This window comes from Stegostoma tigrinum, chromosome 4 (genome assembly GCF_030684315.1).
Source record: "Stegostoma tigrinum isolate sSteTig4 chromosome 4, sSteTig4.hap1, whole genome shotgun sequence".
Lineage (NCBI taxonomy): Eukaryota > Metazoa > Chordata > Chondrichthyes > Orectolobiformes > Stegostomatidae > Stegostoma > Stegostoma tigrinum.
This window is the reverse complement of record NC_081357.1, coordinates 24,991,816-25,013,332: the sequence shown is the minus strand read 5'-3', so window position 1 is coordinate 25,013,332 and position 21,517 is coordinate 24,991,816. Positions and strand designations below refer to the sequence as shown.

Genomic DNA, 21,517 nt, shown 5'->3' with positions numbered 1-21,517 from the left:
TCGAACTTTGGATCCCGAAATACAGATCCTGGTGTAAAGCATCTGTCTGTCTGTCTCAGTACCAGGATTTGGATGGACTGTGCTAGGTGACATCTATAAAGATAGTAGGAACTGCAGCTGCTGGAGAATCTGAGATAACAAAGTGTAGAGCTGGATGAACACAGCACGCCAAGCAGCATCAGAGACGCAGGAAGGCTGATTTTTTCTGAAGAAGGGTCTAAGCCCGAAATGCCAGCGTTCCTGCTCCTCTGATGCTGCTTGGCCTGCTGTATTCATCCAGTTCTATACCTTGTTATCTCTGACATCTATAAAGCATGTGTATGACATCTGCTGGGTGGAAGCTGGCACTACAGTTGTCCATTGAATCACATTGTTGTCTGCGATTTGTAACTGAACTATAACCTGCAACTCTGTCAAATGAAGTCAGAAATCACAAGGAACCAGGTTATAGCCCAACAAGTTTATTTGAAAACACAAGCTTTTGAAGGACTGAGGCTCTGAAAGCTTGTGTTTTCAAATAAACCTGTGGACTATAACCTGGTGTTGTGTGACTTCTGGCTTTGTCCACGCCCAGTCCAACACCAGCACCTCCACATCATGGCTATTAGACAAAGGAATTTCAGAACACTCTACCTTTGGAAACCATCAAACTAAGAGCTTACGATTCACTGACTGATTTTGCATCTGTTTCCTTGAAAAAATTCATATGAAGAAAAACCACAAGGACATTTACCCAAGGCTAACATGAAGATACATTCAATCAAATCCTAGTTTTGCAAACATTCATATTTGTATTTTATCGATGTGGAAATGTGAAAGCAATCCCATGTGTCGCTTTTAAAAAGTGGAGCTAGTCCTGGTTGATGAAGCTCATTGGTGTCCTGGGGTTTATTTGACATTTCGTTTCAAACAATGCCCAAAATGGTTATAATATTTAGTTAAACAAGAATGTATACTAAGGATCTCATTTGTTTGATAATTTAATGGGATGTCATTTTAATGTGAACAGTCACAAATGCCATGCACCTTTTTGGCTTATAAGACTGTAAAGTAAAATGCAATTAAAAAAGTTGAACAACTAAAAACAGAGGAGTTAAGGGTACACCCCCGTGTCTGCATGAGACAGAGGCTAAGTGAGTATGTTTAGGGATTTAGTTCAAAGTGGGAGAAGAGGAAAGAATAAGGTTTGTTGCAAAAAGTAACCATGCTGACCGGGAGGAAGGGCAGGAAGGGGGTATAATTTATTTGACTCTTTTTCAGTAAGTTAGTAAGAAACTGCTAGTAGGGTCTGCTTTTAAATTACTGTAAATTGCTTTTAAAGAAGTATCTGTGCTTGTATTTAACAGAAACACCAGGAATAAGGAAATTTCAGAGTTATTATAATAAAGTAATATAAGCAATCCAAAGCAGAATAAAGTTAACAATAAAAGTATGGCAGCACAGCTCAGTTGCGTGGAACATAATATGTAGGAATTCATGGCCCCTCCTGATGTTTGAGATAGCCACATGCGCAGGGAGTGCAACCAGCTACACTTGAAACCTGAGCTCTGGGTTTCAGAGCTTGAGTGGTGGGCTGGAGTCACTGAGTGAAGTTATATAATGCAATACTCTGAATACTGTGGGAAATGAACTATATTACAGTGATGCACTCTCTTACTAATTACCATCACATCTATTAATTGATTCACTCAAAAGCCACATGCTCCCAGAATTAACTCCATGTTGTTCTGAGGTTAATTCCCAGCGGGACTCAAAATATTCTCACAAATTAATTCAGCACACAATTTCTTTGTAGAAATTTCATGCAGAAATAATGTCTTGATTATATACAATCATTTACAATTTTGAAATATTTCATAATTTTTGGAAACAATATTGCACAAGAAATCTCTGCAGAAAATGTAACGCCTCAGTTTCCCATGGAAGGAATCATGTACTGACTAGTACAAACGAGACGCGGTGTTATTTGGGATACGTCTCTGGGTAAAAGCACCTCTCCTACTTTTCATATTATCAGTGCCAATCATTCTTGGACACAGTGTTTTTACCAAACTGTCTATTCATTTTCTGCCTACAGTATTCATCTAAACTATAACTTTGTTCGGAACGCCTAAAAAGGTAACAGCTATTTTAACATTGCTTATCCAAAGTGGTGTATCTCCTGCCAGTGCCTTGAATGGTGCTGTTTATAATGTCAGTGTGCATCCACACTGCAGTGAACTTGGAAGAAGAGGGCTCATTGTCAGTGCTTTTCCCTTGTCTGACCCCCCCTCACCACTGGTTGCTCCAATGCCCCGCTGCTCCCACTGACTGCCCCTCTTCATCGTCCTGTTGGTGCAAATTCGATAGCTATGTGCTGAAGGCAGTTGGATTTATGGTTGAAGAGTGCAGCGTACAGGGCTGGGGTGCATGAGGCTGAATTCAACTGCTCCATGGCAATGGGCACCTGTACTTTAGACTTTGTAACACAAGACTGTGCCCCTGCCTTTGCTGTAGATTCGATAACACATGCAGCTTGAAGTTTCCATAGTCCATCGACAAGCAATGAACAAATTTACCCATTGGCAATGTCACAGGAGCAATGGCTACATAGGCAGTTGTCACAGCAACGAGGACAGGTATTCCAGAATTGGAAAATTTTTTTGTTAGTCATTCACAGGATGTGGGTGTCACTGGCTACACCAGTATTTCCTGCCCATCTCTAATTGCCTAGGATCAGTGAAGAATAAGCCACACTGCTGTGGGACCAGAGTCACATGTAGGCCAGACCAGATATGGGCAGCAGATTTACTTCCCCAAAAGAACATTAGTGAGCTTCATGGGTTTTTACGACAATCAGCAGTCATTAGATGGTTGTAATTAGGTCAACCCTTTATTCCAGATCCTTTTACTGAATTTTAATTTCACCATAAGCTGTTGCAGGGCTCAAACCCATGTCCTCTGAACATTGGCTGAGGCGATCTGCATAACTAGTCCGATGACAGGATTTTAATGCTGGCTTTTGGATGATAAAGATAATAGCTTCAATAATAAGCATCAAGCAGAGTGGTACAGTTATTATATCAATTAAATTTGAGAATATAACAATAGAGATAAATAAATTTAACCACAATGTGAGCTGCAATCAACTTTTCAATTACATGACAGCTTTAATCTTCAGCATTTAGTATTGTTTTTTGCAGCCACATAATGTCTCCCGTGAGGTTTTAGGTGCCCATTCTTTCGCAGTTCCCCAGTGATCTTCGGGTAACCATCCTCAGGATACACAATAATGCAGAGTTGCTGAGCAGAGGCTGATAGCCAAGTTCCATACCCATGAGGACAGCCTCAACTGGGATCTTGGTTTCGTGTCGCACTGAAGGTGACCCCACCACACTGTACAGACATACACACACACGTAGCCCCTCTCTCCCTCAGCCCCTTTCTCCCTCACACACACACACACATTCATAAATCAATGAGGTGAATTTGCAGATTTGTAATTGCAGATACATTCTATTTTGTTCAAGAAGCACACAATTTGTAGACAGTCAGTGTGGCATTTTATAAATTCCTACTTTGGAAATAAAACCAGTCTGACTCCGAGTTGATACCCAGCCAGATTCTAAACAAGATCTCACACCTAAAATGCATTGGCTGTCCTGGGATTTCATGTCTAGCATACTGAGGGAACTTGGGGCAGTGACTGTCAAGAGATTTTGGAATTTGCATATTAATCCTTTCTAACTGATTAAAGATTTAACAGCCATCTTTGGTTTGCTCAACATCGCATCAGTTCAATGACCCTTTGATGTTTTGCTTATAAATTCTGTGGCTGGTGCCACCTCTCTCACTGACACCTGAAGAACGAGTGAAACTCCAAAAGCTTGTGTCTTCAAATAAACCAGTTGGAGTAAAAGAAATCAATTGTGTTGCATTGACATTTGAAAATGGCATCATTGTGCAAAGGAAGGAACAAGTATGTCAGGTGCTAACGATAGTGGAGGATGACAGACAGTGAGAGTGAGATAAAGGGGAGATGCAGACAAATCACAAAGTGAACCTGATTAGCTGGAATACTGAGACAATTAGACACTGTTATCCAGGAATGGCAGATTATAGCGGAATTTATAGAAATCTGTCAAGATCCATGCGTGTGGATAGCCAGCCAGCAGGTGAGATGCTATTGAATCAGAACCAATGAAACAACATTCTCAGCAGTTAAACCCAGAAAACTATCACAGTTGAAAACAAAGATCTAAAAAAAATCACTTGACAGAACTTAGCCAAAGTGTCTAGGGTTCTCCACTGGTATTTGTTCCCAAACCTGATTTTCACAAAACTTAATTGACAGCATGCGGGCATTGCTGGCTTATTGCCCATCCCTAATTACTCCAGAGAGTAGTAATAAATTTTGTGCCTGGTGCCACCTCTCTCACTGCCACCTGAAAAAGGAGTCTGCAATCACATGTAAACCAGACCAGGTAAGGACAGCAGAGTTCCTTCCCTAAAGGGAACATTAGTGAATCTGATGGGGATTTCTCCCCCAAAAATCTGCAACAGTTTTATAATCAACATTAGACAGTCCATTCCAGGTGTTTGTTTTTAAACCCAGATCCCTAGAACATTATCAGTGTCTCTCAATGAATAGACTAGGCTGTTGCCTTCCCTACTAGATTCTGCAGAGATTACAGAAAATTAAATGCTGTGATGAAAACAGATTTGTAGCCAAGCCCTCAATTAGATGATTATATCAGGAGGGTTCCTTGTGTGTCACTGCTCACCAAGATTGATTCGTTGAAGGGGTACTGCCTGGTACTGTTGACATCAAGAACTAAGGAGATAGCAAACTTTGTTACAACAAAGTTATATAAAAACTGAGTTGTGCCATTCAGTTTTAACAATGCTCCAGCTATATTCTAAACACGAATGAACTGATTTATAACTAGTGTATATAATTGTGTACTAGTACTTGGACGATGCACAATAAATAGGAATGTCTGGGGAGAACATACGAAACAACTGGAGGGCTTATTTAAACAGTCTCGGCTAGCTGACCCGGTAATAGAATTTTCCAAGAGTAATTCATGAAATTAAGAGTAACTTAACTAGGACCCACTGTAGGACTAGGGCTAGTGTTGCCAAGAACAACAAAAGAGATTGCTAGCATTTCCTGTTCCTAAGCTAAATAGGAAAGCATGCAGATTTTTTGAGATCTGTGTCTTTCAAAGATTCATACTTAACTTCAGCACTGCAACCGTACCTTTAACAGATTTGTTATGAAAACAAGCACAGACAATATAGTTGAAGAGAGTTCAAAACAGTGTTTGAAAAGTTGAAGCCAATCCTGATGAATGAATCAGTGCTAGTTGCCTCAGTCTTCACTAATCTTTTAACAATGGGAATTGATGTGGCAATTTTGGAGTGAATTTGTTTCCACTACAAGGTAATGAATTAGATGAGGAGGAGCCAGTAGGGCACATTTCCAAGAAGCTGAATCACTACCAAAAGGAATACTCTCCAGTGGGAAATAAAACTCTGTTATTTTACTTGCTCTTGAATATTTTGAAGTTCATAACTTTCAAAACCACAAAAAGATACTAATTTACAATTATTACAATCCTTTGGGTTTTGTACAGAAATCTAAGACTCAAAATGCTAGACTATATCATCATTGTTAATTCAACTTCATAATATTCATATCAACGGAATAGATAACCTCATATCAGATGCAACATCAAGAATGGAGTGATGCTGGAATAGTTTGGAGATTTTAAAAAGATAACAACGGTAGTAGATTCGCCAACTTTAGGTACATTTAAGTTGTCATTGGACAAGCATATGGACGTACATGGAATAGTGCAGGTTAGATGGGCTTGAGATCGGTATGACAGGTCGGCACAACATCGAGGACTGAAGGGCCTGTCCTGTGCTGTAATGTTCTATGTTCTATGTTCTATAAGTTGGATAAATCCTGTATAGAGGATGAATGAGAGTGAATTCTTGTTAAAACTTTGTTGCGGTATGTGTCATATGGACATGGTAATGAAACCCATCCAGAAATAGTGTTTCATTTCGAGGGTAAAGCCATGTTAGAAGCAAATGTGTGTATGGATTTTGAGAATTGGAAAATTGAAGCTTTGGACGAGAGTTGCAGAGAAATTACCATGTGGCTTCTTAGGATTCAAGAATCAAAAGGTAAAAAAAGATTAGGGATGGTCTATTGTTTATATAAAGAAGTGATTTTGGGACAATAAGCCTTTAAAAGAAAGATACAAGATTGCTTTACAACCTATAACTGAGAGACAGACAAACTGGGTTTCTGAGGCAGGTCTTTGCTGAAGGGTGCCTAGCAACATCCTCTGAAGTGAGTTTGTTCTGTCTGCCAGTAAACTGTATTTCGTCAGTTGGGAAATGACCTCGAAGCCAGAAATGGTAAAATCCGTCTTTTCTGAAAAGTGAAAGTTGGTAGAAAGCTGGGAGAAATTAAGCCCCACTACTCCATGATCTCTCCAAATCTTTCTCTCTGATGGGATGAGAGAAATTCCTTAAAACAAAAGTAGTTAAAAAGCCAGTTTGTAAACAAAAGATAAACTTTCAGAAATCAGGACTTCTAACTGTCTCGCATCTGAATGTGAACTCCAGACTAACGATCTTCCATCACTTTGATCTTATCAACAGGAAAATGAAAAAACTGTGAGAAGTCAGCACACTGTGTCCTTTTAGTTTGGATTCTCGGCCAACAGGGTGGTTTTCTTCCCTAATATTCACAAGATCATAATTTGCTTCAGACCTTTGCCATCTTGTCCTCTCTATATGTTCATGAGTAGTGTGTGGGGAATAAAGAGGATATGGCTTCAGTCTATGTACTACACAGTTTGCCACTTACTTAAAGGATAAGTTTGTTCTTAATAAGCAAGTAGTTCTTGGGTTTATTGAAGAAATCTGGTTCAAAATTGCTTTTGTTCTAGATGGCAGTAATAAAGAGGAACTAATGAAATATTGTTGTGATAAAAGTAAGACATTAGTATGAGTGGCATGATGGCTCAGTGGTTAGCACTGTTGCCTCAGTGCCAGGGACCTAGTTCGATTCTACACTCAGGCGACTGTATGGAGTTTGCACATTCTCCCTGTGTCTGCGTGGGGTTCTTCCAGGTGCTCTGGTTTCCTCTCACAGTCCAAGGATGTGCAGGTTAGGTGGATTAGCCATGGGAAATGCAGGGTTGCAGAGATGGGTTGGGTCTGGGGGGGATGCTCTTCGGAAGATTGGTATGGACTTGATGGGCCGAATGGCCTGCTTCAATGCTCTAAGGATTCTATATGTTTGGTGGGGCTCAATTTTCAACGTACTTGTCCCATCAGATTCCTAACTGACAATTCATCACAGACCCCAAGCTGCAGACAAGAACAAATTCAGCATAAGGCTGTTTGGAAGAAACCATTGAATAAATACACTTGGCAAATGGCTGTAGCCAGAAAATAATTCAGGAATGAAGTTTAGCACAAGCTCATGACTGGAAATGAAAGGCTAAAGGAGATATATTAGTGAGAGACAAGTGGATATAAACAACAGGAAATGTACAAGTGAGGCTTACTGGTACATCTGAGAAACCTCTCTGAATTTGAAGAGCTTTAAAAGTAACCAAGCTCAAGGAACATCAGCTGCTTTGCAGCTTCCTAGAAGAACACACTTGGACTAACGAGTGATCAAGGATTCACTGACATTAATTTCACTGCTGTTTGCCGAGAAATCGCTTAACAAGATAGAATATAATTGTCTTCATCAAACTGGCACTGATATTTCATAATAAAACTTTAAACCATTCAACCAGCTTTATATTCACAAATTAGATGTTATGACTCCTTGATAATGTTTATAATTATCATGTAATCAATATTGATGTCATATGCTACTAAGCAGGAGTCTTCTGCAAAGGGATATGAATTATCTTCACCTTCCATCATTCTCAGTCCAGTTTTGCTAATCTGATTCTACATTTTGGAAACTCAAAGTGTGACTTCATGTGCTTACTGACAGATGGTCTAAGTGTTAATTGGATCATTAGTTCAAGCGCAAAATGAAATATCAATATGTATAGTTTCCAGTTCATACTTCCTGAATTACCCCAATCTGAAACATAAGCACGGGAAATTCGTCTTTTGTTGAAGATAACCACAGTTTCATATGGTCAACAATAAATTTCAAAATAAATGAAAAAGCATTAATAAATTTAAGGGCAATATGTATTTTATAAATTGCAAAATAGGAATGAACTTATGCAGTTCAATTCCACATCTTAAGGAATGTTGAAATAAATATAACACAGCAAATAATGAGAAAATCTGGTTAATTAGAAAACTCATCACAGCAATGAGTTTACATGAATATCATAGGCATTGTAGATTTAATCTCCCAAGGGTGATTATCTGAAATTTAAAAGTTTCAGCCTAGTTAGCAATGTTCCTGTAACTGTTAATGAACTTGTGTCCTGTATTACATTCAGGCTTGCCTGTTTCTTTATTGCAGCATTTTTTTTCCTGAATTTATAGCCTTCATTCACCAACAAAACTCTACAAATGCAGTACAGCAAAACAAAAAACCTAAAAGAACTGTGGATGCTGGAAGTCAGAAACAAAAACAGAAAAACTCAGCAGGTCTGGCGGCATCTGTGGATACAAATCAGAGTTAAGGTTTTGGGTCCAGTGACTCTTCTTCAGACCAGCAAAAAGAAAGGAGGGCTTGCACTAATACTGCATTTGTCACAACCACCAGATGGCTAAAGGCATTTTAGAGTCAGTGAAGTGTAGTGTAAGAAATGTGTTGCCAAATTGTACAACAAACTCTACCAAACAGCAACTTGGGAAAAACAAGATAGTCTGGTTTGTTTTTGGTTAAGGGATAAATATTGGCCTCCTTCAAGTGGCACGGTGGCTCAGCGGCTAGTACTACTGCCTCACAGCACCAGGGACCTGGTTCGATTCCACCCTCAGACAATTAACTGCATGGAGTTTGCATGTTTTCCCTGTGTCTGTGTGAGTTTCCTCCAGAGCTCTGGTTTCCTCCCACAGTCCAAAGGTACAGTTTAGGCCATGCTAAATTGCCCATACAATCCAGGAATGTGTAGGCTAGATGGATTAATCATGGGAAATGCAGAGTTACAAGGATTGGGTAGGGTGGTGTTCACAGGGTTGGTGCAAACTGCTCCTACACTGCAGGGATTCTATGGATCAAAATAATGTCATGCAATCCTTTCCATTTACCCAAGACAGTAGGCAAATCTGTTATTTAACATAATAACTAAAGGATAGCAGTTCCCATACAGCTCTGCTCCACTGGAGGACCAGCTTTGATCTTTGATTCCCAAGTTCTGGTGTGGAACCAGAATCTGGCTCTCTTCCAGCTCAGAGACAACAGTACAAGCAACTGAATCACAACTGAATTGGCAGAAAGGGTTCTGCCCTATTGGTGTTGAAAGACTTACCTTTTCTCCAACCAAGGTAAGTAAGAGGTACACTCGCAAAGCAGAGTAGTGTACATCCAGCCGAATGTGGCCCAAGGAAACCTCTTCAGCTCAGCATTATTCATAATTCGAAATGCCAACACAGAGTCAGACCAGAACGGGATGGGTTCCATCGGAGTTTCTTTAAAGATCTCCCATCTAGAAAAACGTAGAAAGAAAAGATTTCATGACTTGAACAACAATATAATAATTTATTTACCCTGATGTTTCTAAACCTCGCTACCAGTCTAAAACCAACTATTTTTATTTCTTTTACAAATATGACGCTACATGTTTTGAGTGAAAATGTGTCTGGTGACACATCCTGCGTTATTTTACTAGTTTAGACATGGGATATAGATGCAAGTTGGTGCTGTGTTCGAAGCAGAGATATTCCAAGCATAAATGTGTCTTTTAATACCAAAATTGGTGAAAATTGATAAAATTTTAAACAGTCAACATTGTCCATTACCAGCATCAGCTGGTTCATGAGATTATTGGAAGAGTTCTATATAAAAAAAATGCCTGCAACTCACTGAATCAGAGAATGGCTGCAGCACCTAGGACAGGCCATTTGGCCCACATTTTGTCTGTGCAAGGTCTCAATTCTTCCATGAAATAGAACAGTTTTTCCTAGTCTTTTCTTATCTCAGTAACTGAAGTTTCTCCCCCAGAACCATTCTTGCCTTTATCAATAAAGCCCAGGTTTCTGTATGCTTTATTGATCACTCTTTCAAACTGCCTGGTCATCGTCAATGATTTACACATATTTACATACAGGGGGCCTGCTCTTCAGAACTGTACCTTTTGTTTTATATTGTCTCTCTGCATTTGAATTTTGATAGGGAGAAGGCAAAGTTAACAATGTTCACTGTTTTACAGAGCTTTAAACTACACTGATGGTGTATAGAAGTAGTAGCACCTCACACAAACTCACCACACGTGAGAGACCATGCTTTGTGTGAGTACATGCCTGTGTGTGAGAGTACATCTGTCTGTGTGCACATGAGCAAGTGTGCATACATGCACAATCACGTGTGTATATATGCATGCGTGTGTGTATATATATATGTGTGTGTGTATATGTGTGCGTTGTATGTGCATTTGTGTCTCTGTGTGCATGTGTGTGTGCTTGTGCTTGTGCTCGTGCTTGTGCATGGGGGTGTGGGTGGTCTAACTAGGCGCAGTTAGCTATCGATTGTGTTACTTAGCATCTATTCTGACAAGCAAAGACTGATTCTGCGGAGCTAAGTGGTTGAGACCTATCTGAGGAGTGACAGTCTTGAAGGTGGGTCAGCTCTGTGTTGTGAAGCGTACAGAACTCAACAAGTCACAGAAGATACGATTCTGATCCTGGTGACCCACTGCATCTGGATCTCTCTCTCTCTCTCTCTCTCTCTCTCCGTCTGGGCTTTATCCCCACCTATCCAGTCACTCCTGTCCCCCCCAACCCCATTATCAACATAAATAGCATGTTATCCCAATTTCTTCCAGTTCTGCAAAAGGCTCACTGGAGTCAAAATATTATCACTGCTTTTTCTTCTCAGATGCTGTGAGAGTTTCCCCAGAATTTCCTGTTATTGTTTGTACCAGGCATGTAAACTCATTTTGCCCCTGCATTCCAAAATGACTAAATAATCAAGGGGAAAGGGAGCAGAGAAATTAATTTCAGCGACTACCACCCAAGTGCCACAGGGATCAATGCTGGGACTGCAATTACTTACAACTGGTAACAACAGCGAGGGCAAGGCAAGTAAAAGACTGGGTCAAAGGTGAGTAACCCAGTCCCTGTGTGTACCATCTACAAGGCTGAAGACAGCATCTTCCAAACTCACAACCACTCCCATCGAGAAGGGCAAGGGCAGCAGACATATGGGAACATCACCACATTCAACTTTCCAAGCCACTCACCATCCTGACGTGGAAATGTATCGCTGTCCCTTCACCGTTACTGGGGCAAAAACCTGGAATCCCTTCTCTAATGGCAATGTGGGTCTACCTACAGCACCTACAGACTGCAGCTCCACACCACCTTCTCGAGGACAAATAGGGATAGACAATAACTACCTGATCCACAGCGAATGATTAAATTTTAATTAAAGGATGGACTCCAAAACAGTAATACATGGCTCTCTTTCTATTCTATTTAAGATGTGCATAGTTGAATAAACAGTGCTAGTTACTAAGATCGCTAAACCCCCAGACAATATACTTAGAGGGGAAGCAGTAATGGAGTTGCTACAGTTCATTAACTGCCTGACATACTTGCTAATACACCACAAGGCCAGAAGACAGGGTACAATAGTCACCGACATTTTTTGTTTCAGATGTAATCGCAGGAAGATCCCACAGGCATGAAGTAAGTCCTACCACCAATGCTGATTGCACATGCCTGTGGAAAGAGGCCATTTTAAGGCTCCGTCCTGCAGCAAACAGCTTCTGTCTTTGAGACACAGATCCCTGCCAGGGCCGTAGAGGTGTATGTAACATTAAGAAATCAGAGCTATTTGAAGAGCCTTTCCTGGGTGTAAAAGCCCTGATGATAGTGGATTTCAACTCTCAGCAATCTGGCACTAATTACACACTAATCAGTTTAGGTTTTCGCCTACTCCTCTGCCTGCTAAGGTGGGCTGGCACAAGCAGGACGTGTTTCTTTTTCACTGGTGCTCAGGATGATTCCAAAAGTGCTGCAGAGACTAAGTTTACATTGCAATGGTGTAAGGAAGGGAATTTCAAGAATACAATGTACTTACTATGAAGGAATACTATTGTTAGTTCATGTCAGGACGGTGTCATCTTATTCCCACGAGTTTTGTTTTATTTGTACTTTTAGAGGATGTGGGAACATCACCAGCTGGTCCAGTATTTATTCTCCAGATCTAGTTGCCCTTGAGAAGAAGGTGGAGATGATCTGCTGCACACTGCTCCATGGCAGTGCAGGGCAATGCTGTTGAATTTACCTTGCTAGTTTCAGGATGTGCATCCTGTGCCCACTAGTAATAATGGAAAGTAAAACAGATTGAGGCTGCCCTGTCCTGGATGGTGCTGAGCTGTTTGTTAAGTGTTGCTATCACATTCGACCAAGCAAGTGGCAAAGATTCCCTTCTGCATTGCATTCAGCAATAACAGCCAAACATTCAGGTCAATGGCTGGTATTGTCTTTCTCTGCAGCTTCAAACTCTTTCAACACTCCTGTTTAATCTAATGGCATAACTCACTTGTTTACCAGTGAACTGTCACTGTCATCATTCCCACCCTGAATCCTTTCACAGTCACACCATTATTCATTCTTCTGAATAACATTCTGGGATCAATAAAATAATTATATCTCTAATTAAGGCAATGGCAACTTTTGTGGTTCCATTAGTGTCAGTCCCTTTAACAACTTGCTTGATGTGGGGAACCTACATGAACGCTACCAAACTCAGAGCATTTTTTGTGAGATCTTGAGCCAAGCAATGTCCTTCAGGTGGGCCGTCAGAGCCCTGGGTCTGACTAACCGCCACCACCATCCCAACAACACAATAAGATTCCCATTTTGAACTGGACCTAACATTGTCTTTCACTGAGATTTTTTACTGTTTTCAGTTTGACGACACTTCAAAATGGATTCCTAAAGTAAAACGTTTTAGCTCTAAAACTCATGCATTGTAACATTAGATTTTCACAATAACTCTCACTCTTCAGGTCCTGGATACCTTTCTACACAGTTCATCTTCCTGTCTCACAGCTGTACCCTCAGACACAATGCTGCCTCCTCCAAACAATCTGACATTAGATATAAGCATAGCTTTCTTTTATTTGCTCTGATCCTAATGCTGCCTCGGACATTGTTCCCTGAGGTCTGCCCAATCTTTCATGCTCACCAATCATATGAGTTTTCCTCATTCTATCCTCTGCTGCTCCTCTATACAAACTCAATTGCTACTTGCCTGTTTTGGTTACTGTCATTTACCGGCTCTACTTGATGCTGCAACAAATTCTCTGCATCCCCTTAGAATGCTACCAAGCTCATATCTTCCATAAAATATAAAAAGAGAGAGAAAGCTTTTTGATGTTGTATAACTCTTTACTCTGGCATGTTTACATACATTTACAGTTTTGGCAGAGTATATACAGAGAAACTTGTTCTCACTGGCAAATGAGTTAGAAATGAGGGGGGACAGATTGCGGAAAATTTGCAAAAGATTCGGGGAGGGAAACAGAAAACATGCTCAGTTTTTTTTGCACAGCAAGTTAGTATTACCTAGAATGCACTGCCCACAAGATTGGTGGGAGCTGGCCCAATTAAAACTTTCAAAGATTATTGGACAGGTATATAACAGCTCAATTGAAACAGGGGGCAAACATCGACTGCACCTAGAGGACCATCAACTCAGTGAAAGGCACTGTTTGGTCTGCCTGAAACCTGCTGGTTTTCCAGAACAAGGAGTTGACCCCAACCGAGTGTTGCAGACTGGCACATTCCAAAGACCAGGATTGCATGCTGAGGGACGCACTAAAGCTTGGCACCGCTGCCAGTGAGGTACAGTGGAGAAAGACCAAAGTCAAAGGTCTTTCTGTTGAAGTCAGTTGGGGATCCATACAGTTATTGGACCCTCCTAGTGCCTTGATACACTATATAAAATATTATCTTGTATGTTTTAGAGATTCCTTTGGTTTGTTGGAATAAAGTCAAACTCAAATGTTTGTTTGTTTACTTCATGTGCTACTGTCCAAAACTGAACTGCATTAGTGACAATGTATATACAGGTATTTCTACTATAACTTGCATTTTGTTACCGCAGATTGGCTGTAGCACGATTGATGAGCAGTGGACGCTGTTTGGATAATGCAAACTTTCTACTGTACAGTATAGAGATTTCCCCTTAAAGCAATTTTCCGTTGTGATTTTCTATTGTGCGAGGTCGCACAATAACACAACTATCGTGTTATAGGAGAAGTACAAAGAGATATTTTTATGAATAAAGTTTGTTTTTGAAATTTAAAAAAGTGGGTAAGCATAGGTAATTGAATAGCTCTTACAAAGAACGTGCAAAGCCACAGGTCAGAGCTGCTTGCTGTAGGATTCAAATCTGGGTGAAAATCTGGGTTTAATACCTTATCTGGAAGATGAAGACCTGTCAAATGTCACTGGTAGATCAGAGATGTACAGAGAGTCCCAAATAGATCATTTCTCATCTTTCTTTAAAAAGAAAACTTGTCATTTTAAGATATAATGAGAACTGAAAATTGTGTCCTTACCCAGACAGGATCTGCACACCGATTTCAGATGCCTCCTCTGACTGTGCGATTGAGTAGATGTGAGCAAATGTATCATCAAACCAGCGCTTCTGAAGTTCAACTGGTGTCTCTAATTTGAAAAGATAGGAGACTTGTAAAAACAAGAATCAGTAAAAACTGAACCATTTTAAAATCACCAGATATCCATATCCAGTAGTGCACAGAAAGGTACCAAAATTTAACTATCACTGACTTAAGCCTATCAAGGTGTTCATAAAAATATTCAAATTATACAAATAGTCACATTTTTATACAGAACTTGAGTTCTGCTAAAGTAGAAATAGGCTGCTGCTGCTGAAGTTTTTTTTAATTTAATTTGCACTCATCAGGACCATAGCAAGAATGTCACATTTCAAAGGGAACACTAACTTATATGGCATGAGAAAAAAACATGTAGATTGATTAGCAAGTGGACTTTGATTAGTCATAGCACTGACTTGGAAACTGCACCAAGGAACAGAAATCCCTTAAGCTTTTGTTTAATTAAGAAGTTGCAATGCTTGGACGGTGGGAAGGGGGGCAGGGCTGATGGTAGCACAGATGGTAACACAGCGGGTGTTAATGGCGGTGAAGGAGAGCATCTCCTTGGTCTTTTGCTATGGGCACCCCAACCATTTTTTCCATTTGCTCCTCCTCCCCCTCTGTCTACAGCTTAAGGGCAACTATTTTCCAGCTCCTTCCAGTTCTGAAGATGAATTACATTGGACTTGAAACATTTATTCTGTTTTTCTCTCCACAGACAGCTGCTGGCCTGAGTTTCTCCAGCATTTTTGGTTTTATTTCAGATTTCCAGCATCTGCACTATTTTGGTTTTAAGTATACTTTCAATGAAGTCACATTGTAATGTAGTCTTAAATGCGATTACCTCTGTCACATGGCTCATGCCCTCAGTAGCTTGTCCTATTTTGCTGCTGAAATGCTCTTTCTTGCTTCCCTTATCTCCAGACTCGACTAATCCAATTCTCTCCTGGCTAGTTTCCTCACTTACCACCTGCAGTTTTATCTAAACTTCTACCATCCATATCCTAACTCACTTGTACGCTTGCTGACCACAACAGCTCTTAGTCCAGCAAGATCTCCCATTTTAATGACCCAATCCTGGCTTCTAAGCTGTCTGTGATCATATTGTCCCAATCTCTATAATTTTCTTTAGTTACAGAACACTCATCACTCTTTGTGCTTCAAGTGTTCTGGCCTTTTATAGGAATTAGAGTGCATACCCTTGCTGCACCCCCTTCCTCTTCAATATATTGCTGCCTGGAACCTAAGCTCTATAATTCCTTCTCGAAACATCTCTGCCTCTCTTTCCTTCTTTGAGGTTTGCTTTAAAATCTATCTCAGCACAAGTGGTTACCTACACTGTAGCTCACTAGTTCATAGAATATTAGAATCCCTACAGTGTGGGAGCAGACTATTTGCCCCACAAAGCTTACACTGACCCTCCAAAGAGCATCCCACACAGACACACACGCTACTCTATCCCTGTACCCTGAATGTGCCAAGGCTAATCCATCTAATCTGCACAGTTTTGGTCTCTGTGGGAGGAAACTCAAGAAGACACGGGGAGAACATGCAAACTTCACACAGACAGTCGCCCGAGGGTGGAATTGAACCTGGCTCCCTGGCTCTGTGAGACAGCGGTGATAACTACTGAGCCACCATTGATTACACAGGATTGTGCACATTGAACTGCTTTGAGATGATTTTCATGTGCAAGGTGCTATACTGTGGTTTCTGGGAGCTCACTGTGTATAAATTGGCTGCCACAAAAGTGGCTATACTCCATATGTACCGCATTGCCTGCAAAGCACTTTCAGGAATGTGCTGGCCACTATATAAATGCAAGTTCTTAACACCAAAACTGTGAATCGTTGCAAGGTCATTGCATGGTTTACTCCAGGAATGTAACACATTGTCCCAACCTTGCTGCTGTTTCTTGCCTTTAAGTTAAATGTGGGGCATGTTAATTCGCTGCCGGCTCACCTCGAGAGAAGTGTGGGCTGAGGATTCCGGCAGCGACATCGCTAGTTGTGTAAGGAGAGAACTTTTCCGCGATCACAGTGACAGAGCAATCTGGAACAGATTCTGCTATGTGCACAGCAGTAGAGAGCCCCACCACACCGGCTCCAATCACGGCAACTCGCAACTTGTCCATGGTCTGAATAGAGAAAGATAGTTAGAAGCAACATCCTTCATTAACCCCAACAGTGAGATTTCCAACCCCAATAAACCAGCTACCCTTTTGGAGCAATAAAACCTGTTGACAGAAGTAGTTTCTGCTACGTAAGGTCAGAGCCCTGACCTTGCAGTGAATTGCCCACCACTGGGCCAGTTATGGGGAGTTTTCTTAATTAATTCACAATATTTGGGCATTGCTGGTGACAGCAACATTTATTCACACATCCTAATTTCCCCTTGAGAAACTAACGGTGAACTGGAGGAGGGTGGTGGGGGGTCGTGGATGGGTGTTAATGACTGTAGCAAAATGCGGAGCTAGAGAGGGATGCATTTATTTTCCAATTCTATACAAACAAAAGGGGCCTGCCACCCAACAGAGGCCTCCTTCGCCTCCCCCACTCCCCTCCAAATCCCCAACCCTACCCAGGACCTTTCCCCATAATGTGCCATTGACCACGTGCCCGCTTTAGGACCACCCACGGATGACGTCACACCCACCGCCACTGGGCACGCCCCCGCTGCGGAAGTCGCCGCCTCCGTTTCCGAGGCTAGCGTCACAGACATCAAAGACACACCTGATACCGCTGCTGCCGCCGTAGCTGACTTACCGACCAACTCCGCTCCCCTCGCCACCTACCCTGTTCTGCCCACCGCCTCCACTCCAGGAGACAACAGCACCCAGCCCTGCCGAGTCTTCACCATCACCCCAGACCTCCCCCTCACTGAGGACGAATGGTCAGTCCTCAGTAAAGGGCTCATCTTTATCCCCCTCCACCCAAACATCGACGAATACCGCTCACAATTGGACGTTGAATAGTTTTTCCGCCGCCTCGACCTCTGTGCTCACTTCTTGAACTGTGAGCCTAACCCACCCCCTACTGACCCCTCCTCTCGCCTCCAACACATCCCCTCCTCCTGGGCATCACCCCAAGGCCTCCTCCCCTCCCTCGACCTCTTCATCTCCAACTGCCGTCGCGATATCAATTGCCTCAACCTCTCCACCGCTCTCACCCACTCCAACCTCTCCCCCGCAGAACGTGCAGCCCTCCGCCCCAATTCCAGCCTCACTATAAAACCCACAGACAATGGGAGGTGCAGTTGTAGTATGGTTCACTGACCTCTATATCGCCAAGGCCAGACGCCAACTCTCTGACACCTCCTCCTACTGCCCCCTTGATCATGACCCACCCCCGACCACCAAACCAACATCTTCCAAACCATCCACAACCTCATCACTTCGGATGATCTCCCACCCACAGACTCCAACCTCATCATTCCCCAACCCCGCATCACCCATTTCTATATCCTTCCCAAAATCCACAAACCTGACTGCCCTGGTCGACCCATTGTCTCAGCCTGCTCCTGCCCCACTGAACTCATCTCCACTTATCTTGACTCCATTTTCTCCCCTTTGGTCCAGGAACTCCCCACCTACGTCAATGACACCACCACGCCCTCCACCTCCTCCAAAACTTTCGGTTCCCCCGTCCCCAACACCTCATCTTTAACATGGACGTCCAGTCCCTATACACCTGCATTCCCCATGCAGATGGCCTACAGGCCCTCCGCTTCTTCCTGTGCCACAGACCCGACCAGTTCCCCTCCACCGACACCCTCATCCGCCTGGCCGAACTCGTCCTCACCCTCAACATCCTCTCTTTCAATTTCTCCCGTTTCCTACAGATAAAGGGGGTGGCCATGGGTACCTGCGTGGGCCCAAGCTATGCCTGTCTCTTTGTAGGTTACGTGGAACAATCCCTCTTGCGCACCTACACTGGCCCTAAACCCCACCTCTTCCTCCGTTACATCGATGACTGTATCGGCGCCGCCTCGTGCTCCCACGACGAGCTCAAACAGTTCATCCACTTGACCAACGCTTTCTGTCCCAACCTTAAATTCACCTGGACCATCTCTGATACCTCCCTCACTTTCCTGGACCTCTCTGTTTCCATCTCGGGCAACCATCTCGAAACCGATATCCATTTCAAGCCCACCGACTACCACAGCTATCTAGAATACACCTCCTCCCACCCACCTTCCTGCAAAAATGACATCCCCTATTCTCAAATTCTTTGCCTCCGCCACATCTGCTCCCAGGATGAGGCATTCCATTCCCAAGCATCTCAGATGTTCTCGCTTTTCAAGGACCGCAACTTCACCCCCATCAGTGGTCGAGAACGTCGTCGACCGTGTCTCCAGCATTTCTCGCAACTCATCCCTCACACCCCTTCCCCACAATAACAACCTAAACAGAATTCCCCTCGTTCTTAAGTACAACCAAGCCAACCTCCGGATCCAACGCATCATCTTCCGATACTTCCGCCATTTGCAATCCAACCCCACCACCAAAGACATTTTTCTCTCCCTACCCTTGTCTGCTTTCTGGAGGGACCACTCTCTCGGTGACTCAATTGTCCACTCCACACTCCCCTCCAGCGCCAGCACCCCTAGAACTTTTCCCTGCAATGCTGGAGGTGCTTCACCTGCCCCCACACCTCCTCTCTCACCCCCATCCCAGGCCCCAAGAAGAATTTCCACATCAAGCAGATGTTCACCTGCACATCTGCCAATGTGGTATACTGCATCCACTGTACCCATTGTGGCCTCCTCTACATTGGGGAAATGGGGAGCGCTTTGTAGGACACCTCCGCTCGGTTCACAATAAACAACTGCACCTCTCAGTCGCGAACCATTTCAACTGCCCCTCCCATTCCTCAGACAACATGTTCAGCCTGGGCCTCCTGCAGTGCCACAACGATGCCACCCGAAGGTTGCAGGAACAGCAACTCATATTCCGCTTGGGAACCCTGCAGCCCAATGGTATCAATGTGGACTTCACCAGCTTCAAAATCTCCCCTCCCTCTACTGCATCCCAAAACCAGGCCAGCTTGGCCCTGCCTCCCTAACCTGTCCTTCCTCCCACCTATCCCCTCCTTCCACCTCAAGCTCCACCCCCACCTCCTGCCCACTAACTTCAACTCACCTCCTTGACCTGTCCGTGCTCCTGGACTGACCTATCTCCTCCCTAACCCCCACCTACACTCACCTTTACTAGCTCCATCCCCACCTCTTTGATCCATCTGTCTCTTCTCCACCTATCTTCTCCTTTATCCAACTTCTATCCACCTCCCCCTCTCTCTGTATTTATTTCAGAATCTCCTTCCCCTCCCCATTTCTGAAGAAGGTTTAGGTGTGAAACATCAGCTTTCCTGCTCCTCTGAATGCTGCTTGGCCTGCTATGTTCATCCAGCTCTGCACCTTGTTATCAGAAATAAAGTGGACGAACTTAGAGCATGGGTTGGTACTTGGAACTACAATGCTGTGGCCATTACAGAAACTTGGGTAACTCAGGGAGAGGAATGGTTGTTGGAAGTTCCAGGATTTAGATGCTTTAAAAGAAATAGGGAGGGTGGAGAAAGAGGTGGGGGAGTGGCATTGCTAATCAGGGCAAGTGTAGAAGCTACTGAAAGGCAGTTTGAGAATGATATGTCTACAGAGTCAGTTTGGGTTGAGGTCCAGAACAAGTTAGGAGCAGTCACTTTGAGGGTTTTTTTTTCCAGACCCCCTAATAGTTGCAGATAAGTAGAGGAGCGGATTGTGAGGCAGATACTGGAAAAATGCAGAAGTCACAGGGTTGTGGTCATCGGTGACTTCAACTTTCCAAGTATTGATTGGAAACATTTTAGTTGTAATGATTTAGATGGAGGTGATTTTGTCCAGTGTACTCAGGAAGGATTCCTGACACAGTACTTAGACCAACACGAGGAGAGGCCACTTTGGACTTGGTGCTTGGCAACGAACCAGGCCAAGTGCTAGACCTGTTGATAGAAGAGCATTTTGGTAGAAGTGATCAGAACGCTGTTTCTTTCCTTGGATAAGGCTAGGTGCATACGGCAGAGTAAGGTTTACAATTGGGGGAAGGGTAATTTCAATTCAGTTAGGCAAGAACTGGGTAACTGAAATTGGGAACAGATGCTGTCAGGGAAGAGCACCACAGAATTGTGGAGATTGTTTAAGGAATGCAATGTGCTCAACATGTTTGCTCTGAGCAGGCAGAAAAGATGCAGTTGAGTGAGGGAGCCATGGTTCTCAAGAGAGGTCAAACGACTGGTTAAGAGGAAGAATGAGGCTTATGTAAGGTTTAGGAAAAGAGGAACAGAAAAGGCTCTACAGGGATACAAGTTGGCCAGGAAGGAGCTGAAGAAAGGGCTTAGGAGAGCTATAAGAGGAGAAGAGAAAATCTTGGCGGATAGGATTAAGGAAATCTCTAAGGCTTTTTACACGTATGTGCAGAACAAGAAAATGACCAGAGAAAGGGTAGGGCCAATCAAGGATTGTAAAGGGAATTTGTGCATGGAGCCTAAAGAGATAGGAGAGGTCCTTAATGAATACTTTTCTTCAGCATTCACAACTGAGAGGGACAAAGTTGTAGAGGAGGGCATTGTGAAACAGGCAGGTAGGCCAGAGGAGGTTGATGTTAGTAAAGAAGATGTGCTAGGAATCCTGAGGAAGTTGAAGATAGATAAGACCCCCAGGCCTGATGGGATTTATCCAAGGATTCTATGGGAAGTAAGGGA

At 42.9% G+C, this 21,517-nt stretch overlaps 1 protein-coding gene across 2 annotated transcripts in view; it reads right to left on the bottom strand.

Annotated features, from left to right (window-relative positions):
• Positions 1–21,517, bottom strand: part of ddo (D-aspartate oxidase) — a 61,156-nt gene that overhangs the window by 18,312 nt on the left and 21,327 nt on the right. Inside the window, exons 2-4 of one of the 2 annotated variants that reach the window (XM_059645727.1) lie at positions 16,746–16,920; positions 14,724–14,832; positions 9,462–9,638 (exon numbers count right to left, since the gene is read on the bottom strand). In XM_059645727.1, coding sequence (XP_059501710.1) covers positions 9,462–9,638; positions 14,724–14,832; positions 16,746–16,917 — 458 coding nt within the window. In that variant the 5' untranslated portion in view covers positions 16,918–16,920. The remainder of the gene's footprint in view (positions 1–9,461; positions 9,639–14,723; positions 14,833–16,745; positions 16,921–21,517) is intronic. The other variant, XM_059645728.1, reaches the window with a different exon arrangement.